The following is a 27646-nucleotide window of genomic DNA, read 5'->3' on the forward strand; positions in this document are numbered from 1 at the left end:
GAAAGCAGTGCTCTTTTATGGCTGTTGTTTTTTTAAATTGGATGCTGGAAAAATGCTTTTATAAAACAAATGCTGTGAAGAAAAGTCATATAGGAGTCAAACATAGCTTTTCATTAGCTTTTGTTCTATTTTTTTAGAAAAGATGTTTTCATCAGCTTTGCTCTCTGCTTAGTGAGAAACTAAATGACAGTTACTCAAAATAGTCTGTAGGATGGAAGAACAGAAAATATAATGTTAGTGTGCTCTGAGTTGTTTCATGGCAGGCTTTTACAGCGTGACAAAAGTATTGCTTGCCCTCGTCTCCTGTAGTGATTAAGTTAATCAGCCCAAGCTCAGCCTTGCTCCCTTGTAAGGACAGGCAGGAGAGACTTTGACAAAGATTCCACGGTAGTGGCAGTAGTCCAGACAACGCTGGCTCTCTTTCCTCTTGGGCTAAGACTTGTTTTCTCCCCTCTTCTAAATCCAAAAGAAAATCATGCCTTTGGAGGACATATATCAATCTACTGCGTCCTTTTGGAGTGGGGGGATGTTTTTTCCCAAGTTCTGAAGCATTATGTAGGAGGAATAGTCTTAGGGAAGAGTTGACTTACTCTTTCATATCACTGTAGCTGGCAAAGTTGCTGGAGGAGTTTTTTTCAACTATTTCTTAGTGTTTTAGTATTTTTCATCCCCATGATAGCAGTGTATAAGTTTAGTGAAAATACACACTGTTCTAAAAGTTGAATACCCCTGTTTTATGAAGTTCTGCTGTCTGTGTCTCATGCTTGAGACACTCATGCTTGAGTATTTGAAATGTTGAAACATACTTTGTTTCTTGGTATATGAAGTCAATGGCTTTAGTTTCCCTCAAGATTGAGTCTTGAGGCTTGAATGAACATAGAAAAACTTATTTGCATATCCCTAAACAAACTTACAAACCTAATAAATCACAAAATCTCTTGGCCCTTTTGAAATTAAAAGTGTTGGATCCTATAATGAATCTGAAATTCTTCCTCTAGTCTTGAAATACTGTACTTGAAAGTTCCAGGTAGACCAACTTGTATTGTTGCAGTGTTACATATGATAAAATCCTTATTGATTATCATGGGAGAAACTTGCAATTGGGAAAAGCCACCCATAGGCAGTTTTGGTTGTTCTGTCATTTCAGTACTTGAATATGGAACATGATTTCATTTAGGTTTTTGATTTTTGTAGTTACACCTCTCTTTTTTTTTTTCCTATGCATTCAAGATTTTAGTCATGACTGTACGTGGTGTCAGAAAGGGTAAAAAGAGTGCTTAGAAGATACTGGTTTTAAATACTGTTGAAGTATTGACCTTAAAGTAGTCACTGTTAGTGTCTTGAAAACACTTAAACATCCAGTATTAATTAAAAATTGTGTTATTAATGGCATTGTCTGTACATAAAATCTTCTTCAGGTAGATTTTGAAGAAGGGAGCATACCTCTTTATCACCACTTTTAGTCTCTTAAAGGTAGTGGGTAGAAGCATGTCGTTGTAGGTCAGTTTATAAATTTAATGGATTGGATTCTGGAATCTGAAAACAATTTATTAGCAGGAGTGCTTTGCTCTATATTAGCAGTGCAAATCCCTGAAAAATGTGAAAAACTTACTGTTCCTGTTAGTAACAAAATCCTGTCAGTTCTGAAGAATCTTAGTACTTGGCAGTAGAAGTAACTTGTCTATATCTAAAATAATTCTAATGGAATTTTTATTACTTTTTTAAAAGAACACTTTAAACTAATTCTTGTGGCTACATTCATCATGGAAAAAAGAATAAATATAGAAAAACATTGGGTTTATGTATACATAAATTTTCTATTTTATTAAAAGTGGTTTTTCTTTTAATCAATATGTGAAAAAAGTCCATGGGCTTTTCTGGGGTTTGCATTATGAAACTGCATTATGATGCACAAATTCTTAAGTTGTGTTAAGTTCTTGTTTAGTTGCATATTTCAAATATCTGTTTGACGTGTGATTGCTTGTGATGGAATGTTTATTGCAGAAATGTAGCTAGATCTCTGACAGGAGATTGCACAATCGGAGAAGCTTCTCAGTTGATACTCTGCTTGTGTTGTGCTCAATTTCCCCTATTTTTTTTTTTCTTGCAGACTGTGAGTTGCATGTGATACTAAAGAAAGGCATATAACTTTACAAATTACTATTTCAGTTTCTACAAAGTGTTATTAGTATAAATCTTTCATAACCTTCAGTTTTGGGCTTCTGTCATGGCTATTCACCTCTAACTGAAAAAGTGTTTCGACTTGTTCCAGAGTTTTAGGGAAGAATTTCTCTTCTGGTGGGGGGGTGGTGGAGGAGATTTTTGCAGTGTTTCCAGACTGCTGGAAAAATTCTGATGTTCTCACTCTTTCTTGGAAAGTTAGTCAATTAATTGTCTGCTCTCTGTTTAAAAAATTAAGTACTCTTTTTGTCTTTGTCTCAGTTTGTCTATCCTATGCCTCCAGTTGCTGTGTTCTTTTTTTTTGTCTAGATGGTATTACTAGTAATAAAAGGTTTTTTTTTCCTTTGATACAGCTTTTCGGAGAGGTTTTCTAAAGCATAGTTATTGAAGTAATATAATTGCCAGAGACTGACTTGCAAGGCTTAAGATAGAACTTGCCTTTTTATTATTTTGTAGCTTATTTTTTATATCTATAGTTAACACACAGTTTTGTTTGCAGCAAACATAATCCAGGTCAGGTGACAACAGGTACTATATGGCTGATGAGGTATTGTTGCTTTGTAGAAAAATTAATTGACTTTCCACTGATTTACTATATTGGAAACTTTGCTGGTAGTGGGGTTTTTTTTGTTTGGTTGTTTTTTTGTTGTGGTTTTTTTTGTTGTTGTTGAGATTTTTTGGGTATGTTTTCTTTTACTTTTCATAGCAGAGATAATGCTTTTCAGACAAGGGTATAGTGGGGAACCTAGAGGCAGCAATTTAAGCTATTGATCGGAGATGTCTTAAGCTAAGAGATCTAAAGTTGCTTTGCATATTAAACAGCTTTTACAAGAGGGAATGCACTTTTCTTTTTGTTTGTAATAATGTGTTAGGTTTTTTCTTCTTGTGAACATGTTGGTATCTTGCTAATTCCTGTCTTGTCCAACTACTAAAGCTTTCTTTGTGAAGTCTGGCTTCATGGATACCTGCCTGGAAAAAATCTGAGAGGCAGACAGCAATTTCCCAAGCAGCAGATGTGGAGGGTGTTCTGTTTCCTTTGCTAAATACCACTATTTCTTAATACAGTTGTGCAGTTGCTTTCTTTCCATTGAAGTCTTTACCTGATTCCTTGCAGGCTGCTGCCCAAAGAAGGTTAAGACTTTTGAGCTGTGACTGGAACAGTTTCTCTTTATTCTTTCGTATCTCTGATCTGTCTGTCTTCTGTACCGTTTTATTGAAGTTATGTACCAGTATTTGCAACCACAGTGTTAACTTTTACCCATCTTACTTTTGCTTTCTAGTGAGTGTTCCTTAGAGTGTTGACTCCTGTTGGTCTAGATTGGTAATTTAAAGGATGTGTGTTCAAAATGAAGATGTTAGGACTTTTAAACCAGAAGCGGTAGATCTGTATGTGCTGCCTGTGGCTGAATCTGCCCTCCTAGAATAACTAAGAAAGCTGTGGGGACCTCAGAGGACTTTGATGTAATTTACAAGTGAGATTTGGCTTTTTGTTAAAAACCCCCCATGTTCTTAATTAGTTACTTTACATTTTAGATGGGGGAACAGGACTTACCTTATATTTTTGGTGCATGTGATAGCTTTGAGAATTTGAAATGATGTGAGGTCACTCCCCCCCCCCCCCCCCCCGAGGTATATCTTTGGATAGTGTTACCCTGCTCTGTGTCAGGCTGGCTGCTCATCTCCAGTTGCAGTTGTTAGAGTAGCTGGGAACTCTAGACCTGTGAGGCACTTCTACAAGTGCTGAAGTCGCTGTGGTATGCTGCTTCCATGGTGATAAACATCAGTCAGTTCTTTAACTGCCAGTACTCCCTCTTCTTTTAACGCTATTTAAATATATATGCTTTAAGTGTACTTGCATTCAACATATTGAATAGTTTTATTAAAAAGGGCAGTTTTAAGCTGTATTTATGCTTTATTTAATCCTAGTGAGACAAATATAGTTTGATAAATCATTTAAAACCGAAAGTATGGCTTCTTTTTTCTAGTTTTCTACACATGAAAATACAGGAATCTATGTAGCTCTCCAGACAGTTATACAACTGATCTAGTCTTTTTATGTAAGGTATTCTGTTGATGGCAGGATGTGCCACATTTGGTATAGAAGCTTTGTAGTTTGTAAAACTTGCCCACTGAGCATATCAACCCATGCATGTGAAACTTTTTTTAAGGAATATAAGCTGCAAATATCCAGAGACCTCACTTGCTGTGAAATGAAATGCTATAATTTGACTGGATAGCAATCAGCTTTTGTTGCTGTTCCACATCTTCCTGAACTATTTTCAGTATCTATTTACATTATCTGTTGTACCTGTTTCTGCATAAATTTTACTGAAATTCTTGGTGATATTTTGGTTTATAGCCTTTATCTTCCTTGAATACACTGCTCTCTTATCTGATAGTTGTTCTTAAAGATGTAATATTAAATGGAGTTAATTCTAATGCTAAATTGAATTAATAAAACACTGATGTAATAAATTGAAATTTGGATGTAAAGATTATTAACCACAATAAAATATGCTAGTGTAGCGAGATCACTGTTGTGATATAGTGTTAGAAGCTTGAGTTTGGAGGGGAAGAAAAACCCCACTGGAATACATTGTGTGGAATGCATTGTCAGAGAATGTGAACTTTCCGTAATTTTAAGCATAAAATAGTGCCTTGAATAGATGTCATTAGAACAGATCTATGGATCCAAGCTTCCTGCATCTAGTCAGTGGACAGAGAAGGGCTGTGGTGTAAAGGAACTGTGACTTTCAGTTTCAGCAGAAGCCTGAGTCTTTTAGATTCTCTTAATTATGTGTACCGTATACCGACAGTACTCTTGCATACTTACTGTCTATGAGTTGATTTCACAGATTTGCACTGCCATTGATTTTAGGAGATATTTCAGGTGGCAAGATCCATTGCTGCAGTGGAAAACCAGCAACACCTGGAAAAAAAATGTCTGTGAAAGAGTATTACTACTTGAATGTATACCTGTCTGTAGACTTGCACCTGAGGCTTCCTTCAGTGCTAATATGCATGTTAACAATATTGAAAATTCTATGGGCTTTGTTGTTAGTGACAGTGTGTATTTTTATGTGTATGTGTGCGTATTGGTAGATATTGATATTAATTAATAATTTACTGAGTCATGTAGTAAGTGTATATTCTAGGAATTTGTCAGCAAGAATGTTGAACAGCTGATGTTTGAACAGAATGGAAGTACATGTAACTACACAGAATGTGAAATGGATGATGAAGTTTGCAACTACAGATGGAATAACTTTAAAAGACTGAAATGATAGCAATAATCCATAATGCTTTCAATAATCCTGCCTTGAAGTTTCAAGGTCTCCTAATTAAAATTTTTAATCTTTGAGTTAAACTCTTTGCTGAGTTAAAAAAATCACCTATGGGAAGGGCTATGTATTTAACCTAAATTTGCAAAAGCTCTTTGAGTATTGCAAGATATTAAGAAGTAACGAGCTCTGTGGAATTGTATCATGCTGGCAACAGGAATGGGTGATGAATCAAGTGCTTGAAGTACTGAGGCTCATGTATCAGTTTGTATACTTTGTCTAGTCTAACAGTGTAATGAAAATTCTTCAGTGAAGTGTCTTAACTCTGTCTACACTGATGTGTCAAATGGCAGTTTTCTGTTCTATGGACATCAAAATGAATGAATGTGATTAACTGACAACTAGGTAGAGGCATCTTTTGTGTACTTGATTGGAGATAGATAAATGTAGCACTATTGGCATTGGCCTGGAAGTTTGTTTTCAAACAGTGTTCTTGCCTGAAACTAGCGAGTTGTATAGGTCTCTTTACTACTTGCTTCTCAGGTAAACTTACACTTGCTCATTTAATTACCAAAAAACCCCAACGTATTGATGCTGGGCATCAGAGAAAAGTCCTGTGTGTGTGTTTTCCTTTGCCAGTGAAGTGGCAGTAGGGTATTCCCCAGAACAGTAAGTATCAAAGTGGGGGGTCTGAGATTTTCTCGAGTCAGTCAGTAGTGTCAGAAAAAGTCTATTCTTGTCACAAAGGAGTAATGGTTGCTGTGGACTTGCAAGGCTGAAAAACATGGTTCATGCAAAGCTAAGCCTTGTAATGAGGTCTGCTTATCACTTGTTCCACTGGCGGGGAGTTAAATAATAAATCATTGTAGGAACTACCTTTATGCAAACCGAAAGCATAGCTTGGTGTTGTAGACGAAATTGTTTAGATTGGAAAGGACCTCTTAAGATCATGTAGTCCGACACCTTTGCTCAAGCAGGGTCAGCTAGAGCAGGTTGCCCAGGACCACATCCAGTCAGGCTTTGAATATCTCCACAGAGTGAGACTCCACAACCTCTCTGGGCAACCTGTATTTGACAGCCTTCACAGTAAAAATGTTTTCTTGTGCTCAGATGAAATCTCATGTTTTTAATTTGTGCCCATTGCCTCTTATTCTGTCAGTAGACACCACTGAGAAGAGTCTAGCTTCATCTTCATTCCCACCCATTTTATACACATGGGTAAGATTCCCCACTTGAGGCTTCTTTTCCCCAGGCTGAACAGTACCAGCTCCCTCAGCCTCATAGTATGAGAGATGCTCCGGTCGCTGAATCATCTTCATGGCCCTTTGCTGAACTGGCTCCAGTATCCCCATGTCTGTCTTGTACTGGAGAGCCCAGCACTGGACACAGCACTGCAAGTGTGGCCTCACCAGTGCTGAGTAGAGGGGAAGGATCACCTCCCTCCGCTTGCTGGCAGTGCTCTGCCTAATGCAGACAAAGATGCTAACTGCCTTTGCTCTGAGGGCACATTGCTGCCTCATGGTCATTTTGTTGTCTATGAGGACCCAAGGTCCTTTTGGCAGAGCTGCTTTCCAGCTGACCAGCCCTTGCTGCAGCATGTACTGCTTGCCTCCACTATTCCTCCCCAGCTGCAGGATTTGGCATTTCATTTTCTTGAATTTCATGAGATTCTTCTCTGCCATTTCTCCAGCCTCTCCAGGTACCTTTGACAATCAAAGATCTGGTAATTCAAACAATTTGAAAGAAACTTCTTATTTTTACTTTTTAAAATGATTGTGGTATTACTTTTCATGTATGTTTGAAAACAAGATATAAAAACCAGCTTTGCACTTAGAGCACTTAAATAGGCTCTCTCAGTGTTGATGGTTGACTGCAGAGGTCACTTAAGGTATTATGACAAATTATGAAGAACACAAGAAAATTAAGATCCATCAGGTTTGTTGATTTAAAGTATGGAGGGAAATTTTAGTACTGCAGCAATAATTAGAAAATGGCTACAATACAAGGAATTAAAATATGGATAGTTAGAGTTGTAGACCATAAGATTTACTTTGGTCTCTCCAAAAAAGGAAAAGCAGCAAAGACTTTAAACTTGGGTAACTGCCAGTCAATCTAAGGAATTCAAATTTTGTATGCTGGTAATAACCATTAAGGGGTTTTTTTAGTTCTTTGAATGCTAGATAAATAGTAAACAAGTGTCTCAATAACAAAGTTTCAGCTGAATTCAATACATTTTTATTTATCATGTGCTTCCACTAGATTATATTACATGATAATGAAATGTGTATGAAGTAAAAAATTCTAAGATGCTGTAACCTTACCCTGATAATGTAGATCCTATACTATATTTTTTACTTTTTATCACTTAGGAATCCTGAGATAATGTTTTGCTGAATTGAAGTTGCTTGATGGAGTATATTTTGAAATATCTTAACAGTAAATTTCACTATAAATTGTAGTAATATTAATTCATACATCTGAATAAAACCAGCATTACATAATTGTGAGTTTTGAGATTAAGGAATATAGTTACAGGGTGAGGCAGTCCAGTGTAGTCATGGTAGGACTGACACTTTGACGCATTAAAACTTTGGAAATAGGTGTAGGCCAAAATGTGGGAAGAAAATGCAATTGATATGGGGTTGCTTAAGTCAAGCTGAAGAAAATCAGTACATTTTAAAGAAATCTAATTAAAAGAAGTTAGCATAAAAGCCTGAGAAATTCAGTGTGAATAGCTTGTAATTAATATGTACATTAATATTAACTTTTATGTTACTGCATTCTGTATTTTTACAAAAACTAAAGGGAAAGTAAAGGCAAAGACTGTTGCAGAAATCTTTTTGCATGCTTCGTCTAAAAGAATCCTAGAGGAGTTTCTGTGTTGGAATCCTTTTTACAGTGTGCATGCTCGAGGATCTCTGTCAAGCTAAAGTGGTAACAAAATTTTTTTTGGTCAAAATGACACAAACTGTAAGGTTGCTGAGACTGGTTGATATTTATCCATCTTTTTTTACACTTGATTGTGTCTTGTTAAGGCATGTAAATTTGTTTATAACCGTAGTGTTTATCTACATTAGTGCTTAAAACTGTTTTGATGACAGTAGTAAGGAAGGTGGTAAATAGCTTTTTTTTCTATTGAAGAAAAAGATCTTGTGTGAAGAAAAAATCTTGTCATCTAAATTGGTGAATAATGGTTAATTAATGAAGATAGAGTAGTAAAAATTAAAGCTATCACGGAACAAATTAATATTCATTGGTGCCTGGCTGATTAAAAGTGGTAGGTGGAATTGAGCATTGAATGTTGAATGAGTGCATGGGAGAAAAACCTCTCATCATGATGTGTTGTTAAATGTTGAACTAGCTGTGATTTATAGTACCTAGTTTTGTGAAAGAATCAATTTAGTACGCATTGCCTATAAAAATTAACTAGATACTTAAGTTAACTTAAAATTTAATGCAGAACAGGAAACATTGTACTACATTGTGTACCTAGGTGTGCTCACAACTTAAATACTATTTGCAGTTTACCCTGCTGATTCAAAAACTATTTAGTAGAAATAAAAATCACTGGAGGGTGGTGGTGGGAATAGGAATAGGTTTCATACAAGGATAATTGCAAGAGGGATGACCAAGGGAGAAATGATTGAAGTGTGTAAACCTCTGTCTTGGGGCAGGTGGGTGAAGTCATTGTTCATTTTGTGACTGAAGAACTGAAAGCTCAAAATGAGTTACACTTTCATATAACTTGTAGGTGGTAGAATTTGTGTCTGTATGATGCTGTAAATGGAAGAGATTAAAACAGATACAGAAGATGTTTAGATGAAATCACCGAAGAAAACTCTGGCTAGAGCTGTTAACTATGTGTTTTGCCAATGATTAGGCCTAGCATAAAGGACACAGCCACTATAAAGATGAACCAATAACTAAATTGATACAAAATTGAACCAATAACCAATTTGATACAAAAGGGTCAGTACATGGGTGAATGCTGGGGGTACAAACAAGTCAGATTATACATAATTGACGTCAATCCCACTGACCTCAACAACAACACTTGCATGACCAACAATAGGGGCAATAAATGGTGAAATGCAGTTTCCCATAGAAGGGACAGGAGACAACCGAGTCAACAAACCAAATACATAAGACCAAGGAAGCCACATACTGAATCTCTACACAGCCCACGTTTACAAAAGCCAGACCTGACTGGAGCCCAGTTCCAGGGAGGCAGGAGGTCCATCCCCAACAGGGAACTCTGCAAAGGGCATCCACCTCACAGACAGACACTGCCCCTGCCTGCAAGTGGTCCCAGCTTTTATCCCTAAGCAGGACACCTGACCTTTGCTTACTCAATGCAGACACCTGGGGCTCATTTACTCAATGGCTCTGTCTGCAAGGCCGCACCCTGGAGGGAAGCCTAAAGGTAAACTCACCCCCCCTTTGTGAAGGGCTGTGGGAATGGCCCATATGTCAACCTTAATTTGGGGTTTGGGGTTGAAACCCCAGCATTTCACCGTGACAGTGCCATTTCTGGCTCACGAATACACCAGAGCAGTACTACCATGTGCTGGGTTTGTTCATATCCTCTTCTCTAAGCACCCTTATCTCCAGAGGCAGTATATGCGTCCAGCCTAACCTTTGATTTTACACCATATAGCTGTTCTTTTGAAACTTTTGGGTGTGGTGTAGTAATGAGCAAAATGAAAATGACAGAATATGTGGAAATGTTGGTTTTGTATAGAAGAAGCCTCTGCACATTGAAATGGCTCCCTAGTATGCTTCTTCTATTCAAACTACCTCATTTTATCCTGAAATTAAGATAATGAAGCTATTGATGATTTCATTAAATGAATGTGATATAGGAAAGACTATATCAAAACATGAAACTCTTTGAAGAACTTCAGAAAGGAAGGTTTTTCCCCTGTTCTTTTTTAATCACCTCTGAAATACTGTTACTGTGTAAGATTTAAGTTGAAGTCATATATTTGCTTTTATAAACCAATTCATTTTAGTAATCTAATGTAATTATTAACATAAAAGGAAAATGTCTGTGTGGACCTTAAAGCTAAATAGAAAAATTGTTTTGTGATGACAGAATAAGGTAGAATTTAGTGTTAGTTGAAAATACCTCTAAACTACAATACGTGGTTCTAAGAAGTACGGAATGTACTGTATTTAAGGAAGATACAAACTAAAAATATATTGAACTCATCCAAGTGGGGAAAAAAATCCGTCATAAAAATGAGGCCTTCTTATTTTAATAAAGTATATTAAACTATTTGATATATGTTTTAGTGTCCTTCCCCTTTAAGAGAAGGACTGTAGGACTACTATAGGTCTTGAAGGATAAATGTTTCTTCCTTTCTGTATTAGGAAAAATGTCAGATGGCATATTGAAAGATTGAGCAAGATGGTAACAAGAAAGCTGAGATATGAGTTATGTCTGCAGCCATCAACAATAAGGATTGTGTGTCCTTTCATTTGGCCTTTACTCTTTCTTTCTTAACCATTATTATTAACACTCTAGTTTATTCCCGTCTTTGATTGGCACCACTTTCAACTGGCATTGCCTTCCCACTGTTGAGCTTGTGTGCTCCTCCTCCCTGTTTGTTCACTAGTGATACCACTTGAAATAGCTATGCTTCTGTGTTTCACTTGGTACTGGGACAGCTTGCAGCATTTGCAGGTTCTTCCAGTTTAACTAATGTAAGTGAAATGAAAAGGCTATTCCATGTTTTATGTTAAATACCAGGTATCCCAAATATTTTACTTTAATTATTCATGATTCTCTAAAATTACCTTAAGCTTAGTCTTGTATTTGCAATTCACTGTTAAAATAATACCACGCTATTTTTTCTTCAGAAACTTACTTCAGTTGAAGAAAATAATGATTTTTAAGAGTGAAGGATTTACAAGTCTCTTTATTACAGGGAAATCACTCCACCCCTACCTTCTTTTTAAATGTAAGTTTTGAACTAGGATAGTTTATTCTCTAGATACTGTAGCAAAGGGAAGCTCATTCTTGAAGGAACCTTTTCAATAAACAACTCTTGGCATGCAGCTTTCTTAGCTGTTGTTTGCACGAATTCGAAGTGTGATATAAAATGAATGCAAGATCAATGACTTGAATCTGTATTTCAATGGGGTTTTTTGTTATGTTTTACTTGAAAGAGTTCATATCTAAGATCTGAAAGGCAATATTTCCATGGTGAATTCTGAATTAAACAGTACTTAAATTTTCTTTTGCCTGTTAAAAGTGGATGTGTGCTGTTATTCATCTTTATTTTAAAGCTTTAAAAAAACCCCACAACAAAGTACTGAACATGCCTGACAGACCAATGAAACCGTGACACTTTCTGTACTTCTTGCTTTTTTGCATAGACATATTTTAATATTTTGAAAGAAAAAGTATCTTCAAAAGTAAGATTCATGATAAAAATTTCTAAGTGTTCCTGTTTGTCCTATATTAAACACTGTATTCAGTGTTTAAACTCTCCCCTCAGCTAAAGAAAAAGACTGCATTTTGGCTTTTGAAGCAAACCTTGAAATGAAGTAGGTAATTGCACTGCCCCAGAGCAAACCAGGATTTTGAGAATTTTGTTATGTTTCTGCTTGATGTGTGGAAAAGTTTTCTGTGTTAGCTGTGACCCTGGACAAGTTGATTGACTCAACAGATTTGAGGGCTTAAGGTCAGAGTGGACCCCAAACATCAGCAATTCATCGCCATCACTCATCTGCTTTTAAAAATCCCTGGATGTGACCTACAGTCTCATAGGTGTTCTTTGCTTCCTGCTTCTTACAGCAGTAGCTGTGCACTCTGTACTGCTGTACAAGCAGCTATCTGTTGAATTTATCAAAGAATTGAAATTCTTTAGTGGATTTCCTGGATATTTACTTCGGAAAGGTGTCTTTTAGTAGGTTAGAAAGTACTTGTGAAGTTGTGCTTACCCCGCATAGCTTTATTTCTACACCTGAGTCCAAGTTGTTGGCCTCTTACTGTCTTATATTACTGACCCATTAAATGTTTTTTCGTTGCCATTTGCTTTCCTCTTTCATCATCAGTGTAAGTCCAAAAAGGTGATCTTTTAATACACTAAAGATGAAAAGCCTTATTTATTTAAGTGCTATGAAAATACTGTGATGCTTTTCTTGATTATTGTCGTTTTCATTGTTACTTTTCGTAGTTGAAACTAAGCTGCTATATGGAGAGGTAACTTAAAACAGGAATACTTTTATGAAATTAAAAAATTGAATAACATACAGCCTTTAAAGTAATTCTTATTATCCTTGTAGTTTTACTTCCTTACCCTGTTTTTAAATTCTAGCATGGTTTTACTGTATATTCTCATTATATCTGAAGTAAATGATTTCTATGTCACTTCAAAAGTGAGGACTGCAAGCCTAGAAATAATTTTGATTTCAATAGCATTTGATATTTTTTTAATAGTTTAAAATGCCCTATAGACTGAGGGGAGGAAAAATAGTTTGAATATGAAGTGAGGAATCAAAGACCCGTTTTCTTAATCTAAATTAAGTATGTTCTCTAACATATGTTCCTTCAAAGTAAGTTCTCATTTTATATTCTAGCTTTTCTTCAGACATAGTTGCTTAATGGATGTAGTGGTCAAAAACTGATGGATCAGCTTTCAGTCCTGTTATTGTATAGCTATATAAAGGACAAAAACACTCAAATTAGGTCCAATCAGATCTGATCAGATCAAAGATACGTCTTGTCTAATATCTCACTCCCAACAGGTCAATAACAGCATAGATGTATACAGCAGTACTTCCATGATGTGCTTTAACATCTATCAGTAGGTATTTTATGACCTTCTCTGTTTTTGCAGTTGCCATAAAAACATTGCCTAGTTGAGAAAGAAGACTCCATAATGCTATTTGATTCTTTGTGATATAATTCCCTAGGATACGTGATCATTTTTCATTAGATACCATATCTGTGGTTTTCAACCAAAATAAACCTGGTTTAGTTTTTCTCTGAGAAGATGCAATCCGCTGAAGAATCATGTATACCTGTTGTAAAATTTAGACAAAGTTTAAGTCAGGAAGTTTATGACACTTAAAAAGACCTTGAAACTATCTTCTTTGCTGTTGTATTTTTCTGTGTTATTCTGGTGTTTTTTGGTTTAGTTTTGTTCTTACGGGTCTATTCTGTTGTAGTAATGCCAGATGGGCTTGTGGATGTTCATTCCTGGATTTAAGTTAGAATATATAAAGCCAATATCTTGTTCATAAAAATTGCCTCAGAATTCAGTGAATAAAATGTGGGGGTTGACTCTTGGAATTAAATGACCATCATTGTCCTGTTTGCCAGTTGCCACTTCACGTGCCAACTATATGATATGTTGTGACTTTTTAATATTATCGAACTTCATTAGAAATGTCATTTGTTCTTTTCATATTTGAAAAAAAGTATTTTTTTTCATGTAAATGTGGAGCTAATTCATAGAAGTATATTTGTTTTGGGGTGGATAGAAATTATGTTTTGAAGTGTCCATTGGAAGTGGAGGAGGAACTGCTGTTTCATGTAACCTCTGAGTCGTTAAATAAATGTGAATGATTTCATTTGTATGGAAAATTGATAGGGATAACTGTTTTTATCTTGTCTCTTCAGTTAGAAGCATGTGTAAATATTTTTCCAAACACTTAATTTTGCTTGTTGGATTTTGTTTTTGTTTTTGTGTTTTTCCAGGATGGATTAGATGCTTTGGTATATGACTTGGATTTTCCTGCCTTAAGAAAAAACAAAAACATTGATAACTTCTTAAACAGGTGTAAGTATTTAATGTTTCAGTTACTAAATAACAAAAGACTGTGAATACCAGCAAAAATAAATATAGTAAAAGTAGTTCTAGCTCTTTGAAACAACTAGGGTTTTGGGGTGCATTAAGTTTTTGGGTGGAAGTTGTTTAAAAACTCTGTTTATTTATTTATTTCCCAGTGAGAACTGACATCTACCTACATAAATCTAATCCCCAGCAATTGCATGTCCTAGTTTGTTGCCACTTTAAATGACATTGTTTTCAGTGGCACAAAGTCTTTTAAGAGAAAGGCCTGTTGTCTTTCTTCATAGCAACCCTCTGGATTCCTATAACTTGCTTTGTAATTTCATGTACTAATATATCATAAGCAATTAACAGTAAAATGACATATACAGTGTCAAGAAATCATGTTAAAAATTTGTTCACTGACAGACTGGAGCATGTGTTTTGTAGACATGTTTTTTCAGTATAGAAGGCCTCTCTTCATCATCCCATGAAATTCTTATACTGCATAGCTGCTGTATTTACTTGTAGGTGCAGCTGATGTGTCTGCAGAATTTTTTTTCTGTATTTAGCCTATATTTTTCCACGGCCAGATTTCTTGCAGATTCTGCTCTGTAATAATATTTTAAATTAATAAAGTTGATGTTTTTCTAATAAAAGTCACAGTTCCATAATTGTCATAAATTAAAAAATGCCCCCAAACCAAAAAGGCATTAAGAGTGATGTCTTTTCTGAAGACTGCCAAAGTGATACATTTTGGAAATCATAGCAGAGATGTTTGCAGATTCAAGACTTGCTTCTGCCTGTGGACTGAGTGGGCAAGCCTTGATATTAAATTGTTATTGGATTTGAACAGACTTAAGCATCTCAATTAAATGTTGTAATAAGTGGCTTTTGTGGCAAATATAAAATAATTTTACTAACATTTTTTTGTCTTTGCTTCATTTAAATTTATGGTTTTGTTTCTGTTTCCAAGGTGGTGTTAAATAGTTGGTGCGGCTGTAAGCGATGACAGTGAATTTGTGGGGTGTATTTTATATTATTCCCTGTTTGTGGGAATATATTAGTCCACTAGATCTAGTTGATGGCTTATGTGCAAGTAAGCTGGTTGTTGAAAGGCCTAAATCCAAATGTTTTGTTTAACTTTTCACAGTTCAAGCTATATTTGATACCGTACACTGTGTAATACACACATTTTGTATACTGAGTTATTGACAGAGAAGGTGTCGTTTCTCTTGGAGAAAAGAGAAATTGTATTAGGCAAAGGAAATACTCATTGTAAGATATAATTTGAATGTAATTTCTATGAATAGTGAAATCATTAGTGAGTCTCTGAGAGCTTCACTTTTGCAATTGGGGCTGAGCAAAGGAAAAGAAAACTTAAGTTTACAGTCTAATAATGAATATCTTGTAGGTATGAGTTATATGCTGTGTAAGATGTAACCTGAAGTAATATGAAGGTAGAGAATAGACTATATTAGTTTAGTGTTCTAAAGGCAGTTTGAGGTGGTCTTGCTCTGTGCAATGAGATACGAAAGCAAGCTGTGGATGTGTGATTAGTGGCTTTAGAGGGAACTGTGAAGTCTGGTTTGTCTTCATTTTCTGTTTTTGAAAAAAAAAAGACATGTAGGAAGATTTTTCGTGTTTATTTTAGTTCTAATAGAAAACTATTTAAAATATATTTTTGCAGTATTAGCTGTCTGAACCATTTTCACCATTATTCTAGAACTTTAAAAATAAACATATAGATTGCAAATAAAATGGGCATAAATCTATAAATATATATTATAAATTGATTTATAATAAATAAATTCCCTTATTTTATACACTGATTGCTCTGTGAGCCAGTCCTTATCCCTTTTTATTTTTCTCTGCTTTATGTTGTATATTTTTGGAGCCTCCAAAACCAGCTTGTACCACCTAAGGTTGTGAGGGTTATTTTTGCAAATGTAGAACGTTATTTATTTTCTGCTATATAGAATTAAAGGAATAAAGAAATCAATATTCAAGGTGGTTGAGAACCCTGCTTTGCGGCAGGGACTAGGTGTTTATTTCAAGAGAGCATCTAAGCTTGTAATCAAACTTCAGGACAAGTTGGAGAATGCAGTCTTTTGCCATGGGAGCTATCCCACCTGTTCACACAGGGTAAGTGGCCAGGTCGTCCACTGTTAGTGAGAGATAAGGAACAGCCTATTTAAATATGTTGCAGCCTAATAAACCTCATTTAACAGATCTTAGCCTACAGAGGTCAAATTTTCAACGCTGTTGTTACTGTAACATACTGCCTGAAGATAATCAAGTGTTAGTGTCTCTCAAGCGGTAAATTGCAGTTTGCAACTGCTCACAAGCCTGGCTTACATTATTCAAAAATCTATAGCTTAGATTGTTCTTCAGATGTATTTTCCTTAATTCTGTTTTGGCCACAGGTGAGGCTTGTGATTGAAAATCCTTTAAAGTGTTCAGATTGTGCCTAGCTTTCTTTTGCACCAATGTCAAGATTTTTTTCATTCAGAATTGGTGGATCTCCTGTTGTGAGATTACTAGGCAGTAAGTTAACAATAACTAGAAAATTGTCATGAGAATTGCTGCATTTTAGTTCTGTGCTGCGTTTAAGTTCTGTGCTGTCTTACATGTCCTCCACTACAGTTCAGTTTTCACCAGGGCAAATAAGGCAATGCATTATTTCTTAGAATTACTGAATATTTTGATCCTTGTGTGAAATACCTTGTCAGAATTTACAATTTTAGTATAATTTATTGAAATCACCTAGTGGTATGGTGCATTGTAAAGGGATAGCTTTACATTAGACAGTAAAGGTCACAGAGTATGTATTCAAACAAAGCCAAGTTTGTTCCTTTTGTGGGAATAAAATCTTACTGAATTTTAATTGTATGTATGCTGCTTTTGTTTTAGATAATGGCCAGTGTAGGTAGAAATCCCATGGTAATTTTCTGTTTTCTGCCTCATCATTTTTTTTTTAAATGTGAACTTTAAAAGTTACATTTCTTTTTCTTTTTTCCCCCCGTCCTTACTGCTTTGTAAACTTTGCTTTTAGGCCTAAAATATTATTTTTGAAAATAAAATATCTTTGCATAATTATTTTATTAGAAGCATATCTGTTTTAGATGTTCCTTGCTTTTAGAAATACTGAAGCATGAAGCTTTTCCATGTAATCTCATGCCAGTGTTGACCCACATGGATTAAAATAGACTGTTTTAATCTTTGACCAAATTTGGAATTAGAATATCTGCCCACTGGGAGTTTGTAAATTATTGTAGTTTATAGAATGACAGGTTTATATAAATAATTGCCATGATTCCCACTGCATGTTTTAAACTGAAATCTACTTTTTTGATTATTAGGAATAATAAAAGTGCAGAAAAGTGAAAGCTTACTTTTGAAAAAATAGATTCTTCAAGTTTCTTGTATGCGTACTTGATGATGTTTTCTCAGCTCTGTTGCATATTTATCCAGAAGTAATCTTTTTATACTGATCAGTTTACAAGCAAGGTCATGCTGGATATGACATGTTTGCATAGGGGTTTTCTGCAGGTGATTATTTTAAAGAAATTCCCAAATTAACATCTCTAGTAATTTGATTGCACAAGAGTTATTGCGTTATGTTTATGTCAGGTTTTGGTTACTATGGTAATGAGAATGAGGTCATGCTTTCTGCAGAGTTTTCCAATAGGAAGGTAGGTTCAAAAGGACGTCCTCTCTTTAAGCAGCACATCTTCCAATAACTATGAAAAAATGAAATGGGATGAATGGGTTTAATTTAATTGATTATATATGAAACGTGAATTTTGTTTTATGTAGATAAAGACACGGTAAATAAAATGAGAGATCTGCGCATGAAAGCTGAAGATTATGAAGTGGTGAAGGTGATCGGTAGAGGGGCATTTGGAGAGGTTCAGCTGGTAAGTGATGTTTCTGTTGGTACATTAGAATGTTTTCTGTAGTATTTGCTCCTGAGTCTTTCTGAATCCAGTGTTCAGAAGATGCAGTCTTATAATACTATAAGACTTTAGCTCAGTGAATTTTTATTTCTTTTTATCCTAAGGAAATATTTGAGACCGTCATATCTGAGTGCTGTCAAAGTATGCAAGTACTTGTTTTGCATTGTAGTCATGCTTCTCTTTTAAAATAAAAAGGAATGTGTTTTCCTCATAATCGAGGAAATTAGCCTTTGCCACTGTATGCGTGGACACTTGAACAGATCTTCAGGACCAGAAGAATGCCTGCCAGTTCAGGGGCCACACCAGATTTTTGTGGTCATAGTTCTCACAGATGAAAGATGTTGTATGTTGTTTGTGATAGATCAGCAACCAGGCTTGTACATGCTGCTTTATTAAATTGAGAACTGGAAATATGGCAGCAAGTATACATGTCTGCTGATGAACTCTGGAAAATGCTTATAGCTTTACCTTTGTGGTATTTAACTGATGCCAGTATTTGTTCTTCTAAAGACACATACTAGCACGTTATAAAGCAACTGCTACACCTATGGATTTCTATGTATTTGGTGGTGCTCTTCATATGTTAATGTGGCAAACTAATGTGTTCTGTGTGTCATGTTTGTTTTCATAGGTAAGGCATAAATCCTCAAGGAGAGTGTATGCTATGAAGCTTCTGAGCAAATTTGAAATGATAAAAAGATCAGATTCTGCATTCTTCTGGGAAGAAAGGGATATTATGGCCTTTGCTAACAGTCCCTGGGTTGTTCAGGTATAGTGAAATTCTTTCAAAAATGTTGGCATTATAGAATAGTTTTGTTACAACACTGCATGACTTGAAATTACACGTTTTCACTTTTAGCTTTTCAAAGTCCCTTTCTGGTTGTATTGGTCTAACTACATTATTAATATGAGGAATGCTATACACAACAAATAACAGGTATTGCACTTGGTTCAAAACTGCACATACACAAGATAAGCTCTTCTGTTTATTATTAAAACTTTGCCAGATAAATACTGCTGAGCCTGACTGTAGTAATTCTTTGAAGCAGCCAGCATACCAGAAGGATGTGCTTAAGACACAGCTTTTGTATATTCTGATTTCTGTGTGTATGTTTGACTGCAAATTTGCCCGCTCTGGTTATTTTTTCCTCATTTCAGTTTTATCACTGACAATTTTTTGGGAGGCATTGCTCCCTTTGAAGTTATAAGGAGTGCGCCTGAAGCAATCATCATGCATTGTGTGTGCAGATGTTAACTTGTTCATATACACTGTTCTTACTCTTAAGCATATAATTTTTTTGCTAGGTTAGAATTAAAGAAAATCATTCAAGATTTACCTGGGTCAATTAGATAACTACATTACTATCTGTCTGGGAGTAACTGTCCAGAATAATACTTTTATGATTTTCAAAAAGTTTTAAGTTAGGAAACTTCAACATGAGCAGTGCAAGTAGATTTAACAGCTCACTGACAACCGTAAGGGAAATATTTTTATTTAATTGTTTAAAATTTAGTCTCACTTTCTATACAATAAATACATTGACAATAGAATAATGTTTAGTGATAACAGAAATAGAATTGGACAGATGTTTGCAATACAGCAGTTTCATGTTTACCTACTTCAACTAGCATCCCAGTGCATAAAGAAGCATTTTGTCCCCTTAAGCAGTGAGCGTTCTTTGAAATTATGTCTCAAAATTTATTGCACCAAATTCACTGATCTTAATTTGTAACCAGGACTCTACTCCTTCCATTGGAATACAAAGGGGATGGAATATCTGGCTGAAATTTACTCTAGAGATTAATTTCTTTTTAGGAAGTCTGCTGGATGCTGCAAAGTTGCTGCAGTAGTTACAGCAATTCTGTTACTCTGTAAATCAGTTTGCACAGAAATTCCTTTGATTTCCAACAAGCAAAAGATCAAAGATAACTGGAACATTCAGTGATTTGTTTTTTGTTTATTTGCTTTTTACAGTTATTTTATGCATTCCAAGATGACCGTTACCTTTACATGGTGATGGAATACATGCCTGGTGGGGACCTTGTGAATTTAATGAGCAACTACGATGTTCCAGAGAAATGGGCAAGATTTTATACTGCTGAAGTTGTACTTGCATTAGATGCAATTCACTCAATGGGTTTTATTCACAGGTAAAAAAGAAAAAAGTGTTGCTACATAGTGTTGTTTTATTCTTGGTGTTGCCAGAATGACTTCAGTAACTGCTTGGGCAGTTTTAAAATTTATGATGTCACTTCTTTATTATTATTTCATAATTATTCCATCTTACAACTTCAAAGGTTCTTGCCATCAGAAACTACAGGTCTGAGGCGATACAGTCAAAGTAAAGGTTTTCAGCAGGCTGATATTCCTCAGTTTGGGGAGAAATAAAATGATTCCGCTTTACCAAGAAGGTACAAGAACTAACGTGGTATGAACATGTTGGCCCCAAAACTATTCTTTTATTTTGATTAGAAAAAGCTGTTTTAGGAATTTGATAGCAGTAGTATCCACTGTTAGGAATTATTAATTCTCTGTTCTGCATTTGAAGCCTCAGCGACCAATTAAGCAAGAAGAATCTGTGAACAATGTGAGGAAAATCTTCCAGTCACATTTTCTTGTAAGAGGCAAGATGGAGAATTGAGTTGCAAAGCAAAGGGACTTTGCTTTATTATATTATTTGCTTTGCTCATATTATGTAGTTGCCCTGAAGTGAAATGTGGTCAGTTTTCAGGTTCAGAAGTTTTCTTTTTGGTAATTGAACTTCTGTCTGTTACTAGCTTTAAACTGTATTAACTAGGAGTAGAAGAATAATTTTTTCAACAGAAAATACAGGAGGAGTTTAGGAAGACATAGTATATAAATTCTCAATTTTTAATTTAGCCAGAAGATCACTGTTAACATGTAAGCTTTTGCAAAGAAGCAAAGTAAATCAAACTACTAATCATTTGCTTGAGTAGGACCTAGAGCATCATTTATTATGTAGCTATTCTACATCTAATGAATAAATTATATGACTGAACGAACCATTTATACATGTGTACTGCAAGCTTTAGAAAGCAGGCATGGGAAGCTGCCAGCAGCACAGTGAGGGGCTTTTTTACTGAAAATTTAGATTATTTTGACACCAGCAGATTTTTTTAGAGTTTATTTTCCCCTGGACTTAGTCTGTTGAAGTCTGAGGAGTGAAAGGAGACTGATGAAAATGTGGGCCCACTGCTTAATGGATAGGGGCTGTAGTGACAAAGGACATGGAAACTGCTGAGGCTGCTGCCTTTGCCTTTGTTGATAAGGTCTGCTTTCAGGCCTCTTGGGTCCCTGTGCCTAGTGGCAGAGCTTGGGAGAGTCAAGTGGTACTGTGGCAGAGGAAGATCAATCTGAGTGCCAGTTATGCAAACTGGACATACACACTTCTAAGGCACCAGGTGGCATGGTCATGAGGGAGCTGGCCAGTATCCTTATGATACTGCTCTGTCACCTTTGAAAGGCTGCCATAATTGTGAGGATCTGGATGACTGGAAAGAAGCAAATGACACACCCGTCTTGCCCCAAGAAGGGCAAGGAGAGCAGAATCAGGGGAACTGCAGGCTGATCAGACTAAGGGCAGACTTCGGGAATTTACAGAGTAAGTTCTCAGGAAACCATTTCTAAGCACAAGGATGGGAAGGTGATTGGGAAAGCCTGCATGGATTTATCAAGGGTAAAACATGCCTTATCAACCCAGTTGCTTTCTGTGGTGAGATGATGGGCTCCCCTGATGGTGGGGAGAGCAGTGTGTGTTGTTTGTCTTGACTTTGGCAAGGTGTTTTTGATGTAGTCAGATTGGAAAGGTATGGTTTCAATAGGTAGAACAAGGGGTTGTGCTCAGTAGTACTATGTCCAGCCAACAGTCAGCTACCGGTGATTCCTCAGAGAGTTGACACTGGGGTCAGCACTATGTTTTCATTCACAGCGTGAACAGTGTTCAGGTGAGACAGAAAGCATCAGTCATCAGCTACCCAGCAGGACTTTATACAAAAGGTGGGGCCAGACTTCAGGTTGCACACTGAAGAGATGAAAGATGATGGATGATGCAATTTGCAGCAAGGGAATATCTAACTACTCATTAGGAAATACTTTTTCACTATGAGGGCATTCAAACAGTGGAAGAGAGTTCTAGAGAGGTGGTGGAATCTCCATCCTTGAAAAAAATCCAAACTTGACTGTATTTGATCCTGAGGAACCTAATATAACTTCAGAGTTGAATCTAACTTTGTTAGCTGTACTTTGACCAGGCAGTTAATCAGGGGTCTTAAAAAAATTCCTCCCAACCAGAACTATTCTGTGAGTATTCTATTACATTTCTGCTGCACGTTATTTGACAGTTGTGGCCAGAGTTCTACTTTGAGGTCCCAGAAATATACTTTCTCCTGAAATTCATGTCATGCTTTCTTGATAATTATTTCTACTATTATTCTGCTTCAGTACATTTAATAACATTATATGTGCTGAGCTTTACCAGTTACTTTATGAAAACTTTTCTATGAAGGAAGTACTTTGTAGAAAATGGCATAAGGCAATACTTCTTTTGAGCCATGGAAAAATACCTGTTCAGATTAATATAATTCTGAAAATGGCATCCATTTGTTCCCTTAAAATAGAAGTGGTACAGAGAAGAAGCTATGTTTGCAAGGTCTATTTGAGATAGCTAACTCGGAACCAGAATGGGGTTTTTTCGATAGCCAGATCCTAGCAGAGGGGTACTTCAACCAGGGAGTGGTTTTTAGCTCTGGGGCCCCCAGCATAAGACAGACATGGACGTGTTGGAGCAACTCCAGGGGAGGGCCACAAAGAGGATCGGGGGATGAAGCACCTCCCCTGTGAGGACAGGCTGAGTGAGTTTAGGTGCTTCAGCCTGGAGAAGAAAAGGCTCTGGGGAGACCTTAGAGCAGCCTTTCAGTACCTTAAGGGGGCCTACAAGAAAGCTGTAGAGGGACATTTTACAAGGGCATGTAATCATAGGATGAGGGGTATTGGCTTTAAACTGAAAGAGGGTAGATTTAGATTAAGTATAATAAAGAAATTCTTCTCTGTGAGGGTGGTGAGGCACTGGAACAGGTTGCCCAGAGCAGCTGTGGATGCCCCCTCCCTTCAAGTGTTCAAGGCCAGGTTGGACGGGGCTTCGAGCAGCCTGGTCTAGTGGAAGGTTGGAACTAGATGATCTTTAAGGTCCCTTCTAACCCAAATCATACTAGGATTCTGTCATAACTTGAGATTCAGGATTAATGTCCAGATTTGTTAAATTTGGTGACTTAAGGCCATATTCCATCATACATTATAATTTTTTAAATATTGTGGTTCAGCAGTCTGTGTTGCACATGATACTTACAGAAAACAGGAAAACAAATGGAGGAAATAGTGGTGCTTCCATGTTGGTGTTTTTCCTTGCAATATTGCATCTGAAAAATAGTTGACTTTTATTCTTTTCATAAATTAAGTTGATTTATTTACTTTAAAAATATGTATTTTTCTTCTTTCAGAGATGTGAAGCCTGATAATATGCTGCTAGATAAAGCTGGTCATTTAAAACTAGCAGATTTTGGTACTTGTATGAAGATGAACAAGGTAAACGTGTTTTTAATTTTGCGTTTCTGTTCGTGAAAGGAAGACATAGTTAAGTGGAAAGAAAATATACTGAAAACTGTTTAGCTAGATGAGAAGAGTTGAAAATTCTACTCTGTTCCCATTACTATTCTTTATGCATCGTATTCAGTAACAACATAGAATGTAGAAATGGTTCTTGAAGTAGGGACTGTATCAACTTATGTACCATTTCCTAAAGAAGCTTTCCTAAGTCCAGCCTTCAGTTGTTTCTAGATCCTCTGGATTTCTTTAAGTCTTTGGTTACAAAATGTTAATGTGAAAAAGAGAGATTATTTTTACACAGTGTGTCAGTAATGGAAGAATTGAAACTGATGTACAAGTTGCTGAATGCCAGTTGTACTTCTGCTGATGTAGCAAAGGGCAAATGGGAAGGAAACAGGTTAAAGAATGTCATAAGATAATTTATTTTGTTAAAATATATCCTGAGGTCACACAAAAAAATTTTGCAACAGTATTTTACATACTGTGAAGCACTGTTGTTCCCTATACAAAACTATGGTTTGTGTCAGCCTGCACGTATATATATATATGGAAAACAATGTGAAATACATGGTACTTAATAGAGTCTGTGTAATATGTACATTGTGTTCTCAACATATTGCAGGAACTTTGAATAAATAACTGTATTTATCTGCTTTGCCATAAATAAAAGGCACCAATGAAAACCAAGTGCACATTATGTGTACAAATTCAAGGAGTTGCCTCAAGTCACAAACAGTGTACTTGAGTGGAATAGCTAACACAAAACTTGGCTTTATTTTGACTTAATGCAGATTTATCCTTGACTGTGTTCTTAACAACGAGGAATTTTGAAATATAGAAAAATATTATCCGAGTGTTTAAGCTGTAAGTGCCAAAAAAGAAAAGAAAAACTGTTATGGAACTTTGCTGTGTGTTAGCATTTCTGAAGTAAGCTTGTGTCAACACCACCTTGCATTTTGTGCTGTTCTAAAGAAGGCTAGCTGAGTAGTCTTGAGCCTAGTCTTGGGTTTTCAAAAGAGAAAGGTTACTCTGTAGGAGAAAAACTGCTTGGCATAGGAGCTTAATTTGGTTGCATTCTGGATTTGCTGCATATGCGACACTGGTTCTATAGTTGTTATATTTACTTAGATATATATTTTTATGCAAGTTTTTCTACTGACACATTTCTAGGAATGGCATAGGATTATTTCAGAAGTGCCTTAATAGCACTGAAAAGGGGTGCATGGTTGCAACTTCAGCTTTATGCATGCCAGCTCCAGTGTGACTGATCTCTGTTCTGTCAGTTCTGTCTCAGGAGTGTGAGGAATGTCTTACACTTGTCCTGGCTGTTTTCCTCCTCTTTGTAGGAAGGTATGGTACGATGTGATACGGCTGTGGGAACACCAGACTATATCTCTCCTGAAGTATTGAAGTCTCAGGGTGGTGATGGTTACTATGGGCGAGAATGTGACTGGTGGTCAGTTGGAGTCTTTTTGTATGAGATGCTTGTAGGTGAGTAGTAGGATAATCAGAACTGATTACACTACTTACTAGACTCCGTGTTAAAATCACTGTTTAACTCTTCAATTTATTACTTTTCTGACATAAACTGTGTTGTACTGATCCTGGTGTTTACAGAGTATGTTTTAGAAATATTCTGGCACGGTTATCAAATGTTTGTCCTTGCCTCTTGTCGACTGGATTGCTTATATTGTTGCATATGTAATTCAAATATTATAAATCAAATCTACAACACTTATGATCTGCTTTTTAATTTTTACATTGCTGCTTTTTCAGGTGATACACCTTTTTATGCAGATTCCTTGGTTGGAACATACAGTAAGATTATGAACCATAAGAACTCCCTTACTTTCCCTGATGACAATGAGATTTCTAAAGAGGCAAAAAACCTTATTTGTGCTTTTTTAACGGATAGGTAAGATTTAAGAGAATTTCTTCTCATGTTGAAAGAACATATATAGATTTGTTTTATGTGGGTTTCTAAACTGCTCAAGAGACGTGAAACTCTTGTTGTCTTGGCATGAATGCAGTGTTACTCTGTTACCATAGTTTGGTGGTGTTCTGATCTCTGAATGTACTTGTTAGTTGAATGTTGTCTTTCACAGAAATTGGGCTTTATTCTTCTATGAACTACAGCAATGTAAGAAACTGTAAGCCTCTTGCTTGAAGTAGAGAAAAGCTGTTTTAACTTGTTGGTCAAGAATATTTTAAAACCTCAGTCTAGATCTTCAAGTACTTTGTCTACTCTGAAGTAGCATTTTGTCTAACCTGAAGCAGTAGTTACTAACTGATGTTACTTTGAGCTGGACAGGCAGTAGCACCAGTTAAATCTTTTCCAGTCCCAGTATTTGGGAGAGGAGTCACCAGTGGTTGCTGCTGTGCTTTGTGGTTGTAGCATGTATATGGGGAAAGGCAAGTGCTGCTGCCATGGGTACATCTACCTTATAAATTTAGTTTGAATATGAAGTGTTGCTCCTTAGTAACAGCTACTGTTAAATTGGTCTGTGTTGCACAGTGGTGAGGGACATGCAAAATGGTTTCATTTTGGATGAAGCTAAAGCAAAACATGCATTTCAAGAGTACCTCTAATGTACTCGCAGCTCTTAGTGGGCATTCAGGATCAGGGTTGAGTCAGCCCCCAGGAAGCCCGTCTGAAATGTTGGTGTTAGGTCTGTTTTGCTTTGAGAGTACAGTCCTGTTGTACCCATGCTACTTAATAATATAAGCCTAACCTTTGCCTAAGAGCTGGTGTTATGAAGGAGGGGCCTGTTGCATTTGGTGGGCTGCATGCAATTTGAACAACAGCATGAACTCCTAGAAAAATTGGAACCTACCTGCTGCTTGGCAGCTGGCGAGCCAGCCTGTGATGGCGGAAACAGTAGCAACAGGGCTTCTTATACACAAGACTTAAAACCAGACTGCGTTCTGAAATGTAACTGCTGTGCTTCTTATAGATATTGTCATAAGAAAACTTTTGAGATGTGTCTACTTTTTACCTTTAGTTTGAGAGGTAATTTTTTGTCTTTGTTGTTAGATTATGCCTTAAAATGACTCTTTCCTTCAGAATAATTTCTGTCATGTCCCATGTTTAACCAAAACACTTTTTTAACAGGGAAGTGAGGCTAGGACGAAATGGTGTAGAAGAAATTAAACGACACCTTTTTTTCAAAAATGATCAGTGGGCTTGGGAAACTCTCAGAGACAGTAAGTATAATGCCTTTCTTGGAGACAGTGATCTGGCTTACTTATGTATCATGTTAGCAAAAGGACTGTTGTATTTTTTAAAATGGAATTTAAAGTTTTATTTATGCTGTATTCTTCCACGGAAAGAGGTTTCTTAGCCAATTGAGTAATACAATGATTATTAACATACTATTCTGCTTTTTTCCTAGCCGTAGCACCAGTTGTGCCTGACTTGAGTAGTGACATTGACACTAGTAATTTTGATGATCTGGAAGAAGACAAAGGGGAGGAAGAAACATTTCCTATACCAAAAGCATTTGTGGGCAACCAGCTTCCTTTTGTAGGATTTACGTACTACAGCAACCGTCGGTATGTATGCAGAGAGCAAGCTGACTTTTACCAACCAGTATTTATATACAAGCCTTTCATATTCTTATTAATGATTCAGAATACTGATAAATTATACTCTTTTCACACTTTGATAATGATAGCCAGTACTGTTAGTCATTGGTACTTGAAAATATCACACTGAATTTGTGAATGTCTTATTTTGCATTAAGAATATTATCTAGTGGTGCAGAAGATAAGCATGAAAAATTCACTGTTGCTGCTTCTAGACAGAGCTGCCTGTAGAGC

General features: G+C 36.2%; 1 protein-coding gene across 3 annotated transcripts in view; it reads left to right on the forward strand.

Annotated features, from left to right (window-relative positions):
- ROCK1 (Rho associated coiled-coil containing protein kinase 1) overlaps positions 1 to 27646 on the forward strand; it is a 92690-nt gene that overhangs the window by 16903 nt on the left and 48141 nt on the right. For all 3 annotated transcript variants that reach the window (XM_074899115.1, XM_074899116.1, XM_074899114.1), the window contains exons 2-10: positions 14173 to 14254; positions 18065 to 18165; positions 18836 to 18973; positions 20180 to 20355; positions 23722 to 23806; positions 25174 to 25318; positions 25604 to 25742; positions 26940 to 27031; positions 27220 to 27379. In XM_074899115.1, the coding sequence (XP_074755216.1) occupies positions 14173 to 14254; positions 18065 to 18165; positions 18836 to 18973; positions 20180 to 20355; positions 23722 to 23806; positions 25174 to 25318; positions 25604 to 25742; positions 26940 to 27031; positions 27220 to 27379 (1118 nt within the window). The remainder of the gene's footprint in view (positions 1 to 14172; positions 14255 to 18064; positions 18166 to 18835; positions 18974 to 20179; positions 20356 to 23721; positions 23807 to 25173; positions 25319 to 25603; positions 25743 to 26939; positions 27032 to 27219; positions 27380 to 27646) is intronic.

Source organism: Athene noctua, chromosome 2 (genome assembly GCF_965140245.1).
Source record: "Athene noctua chromosome 2, bAthNoc1.hap1.1, whole genome shotgun sequence".
In the NCBI taxonomy this organism is placed as follows: Eukaryota; Metazoa; Chordata; class Aves; order Strigiformes; family Strigidae; genus Athene; species Athene noctua.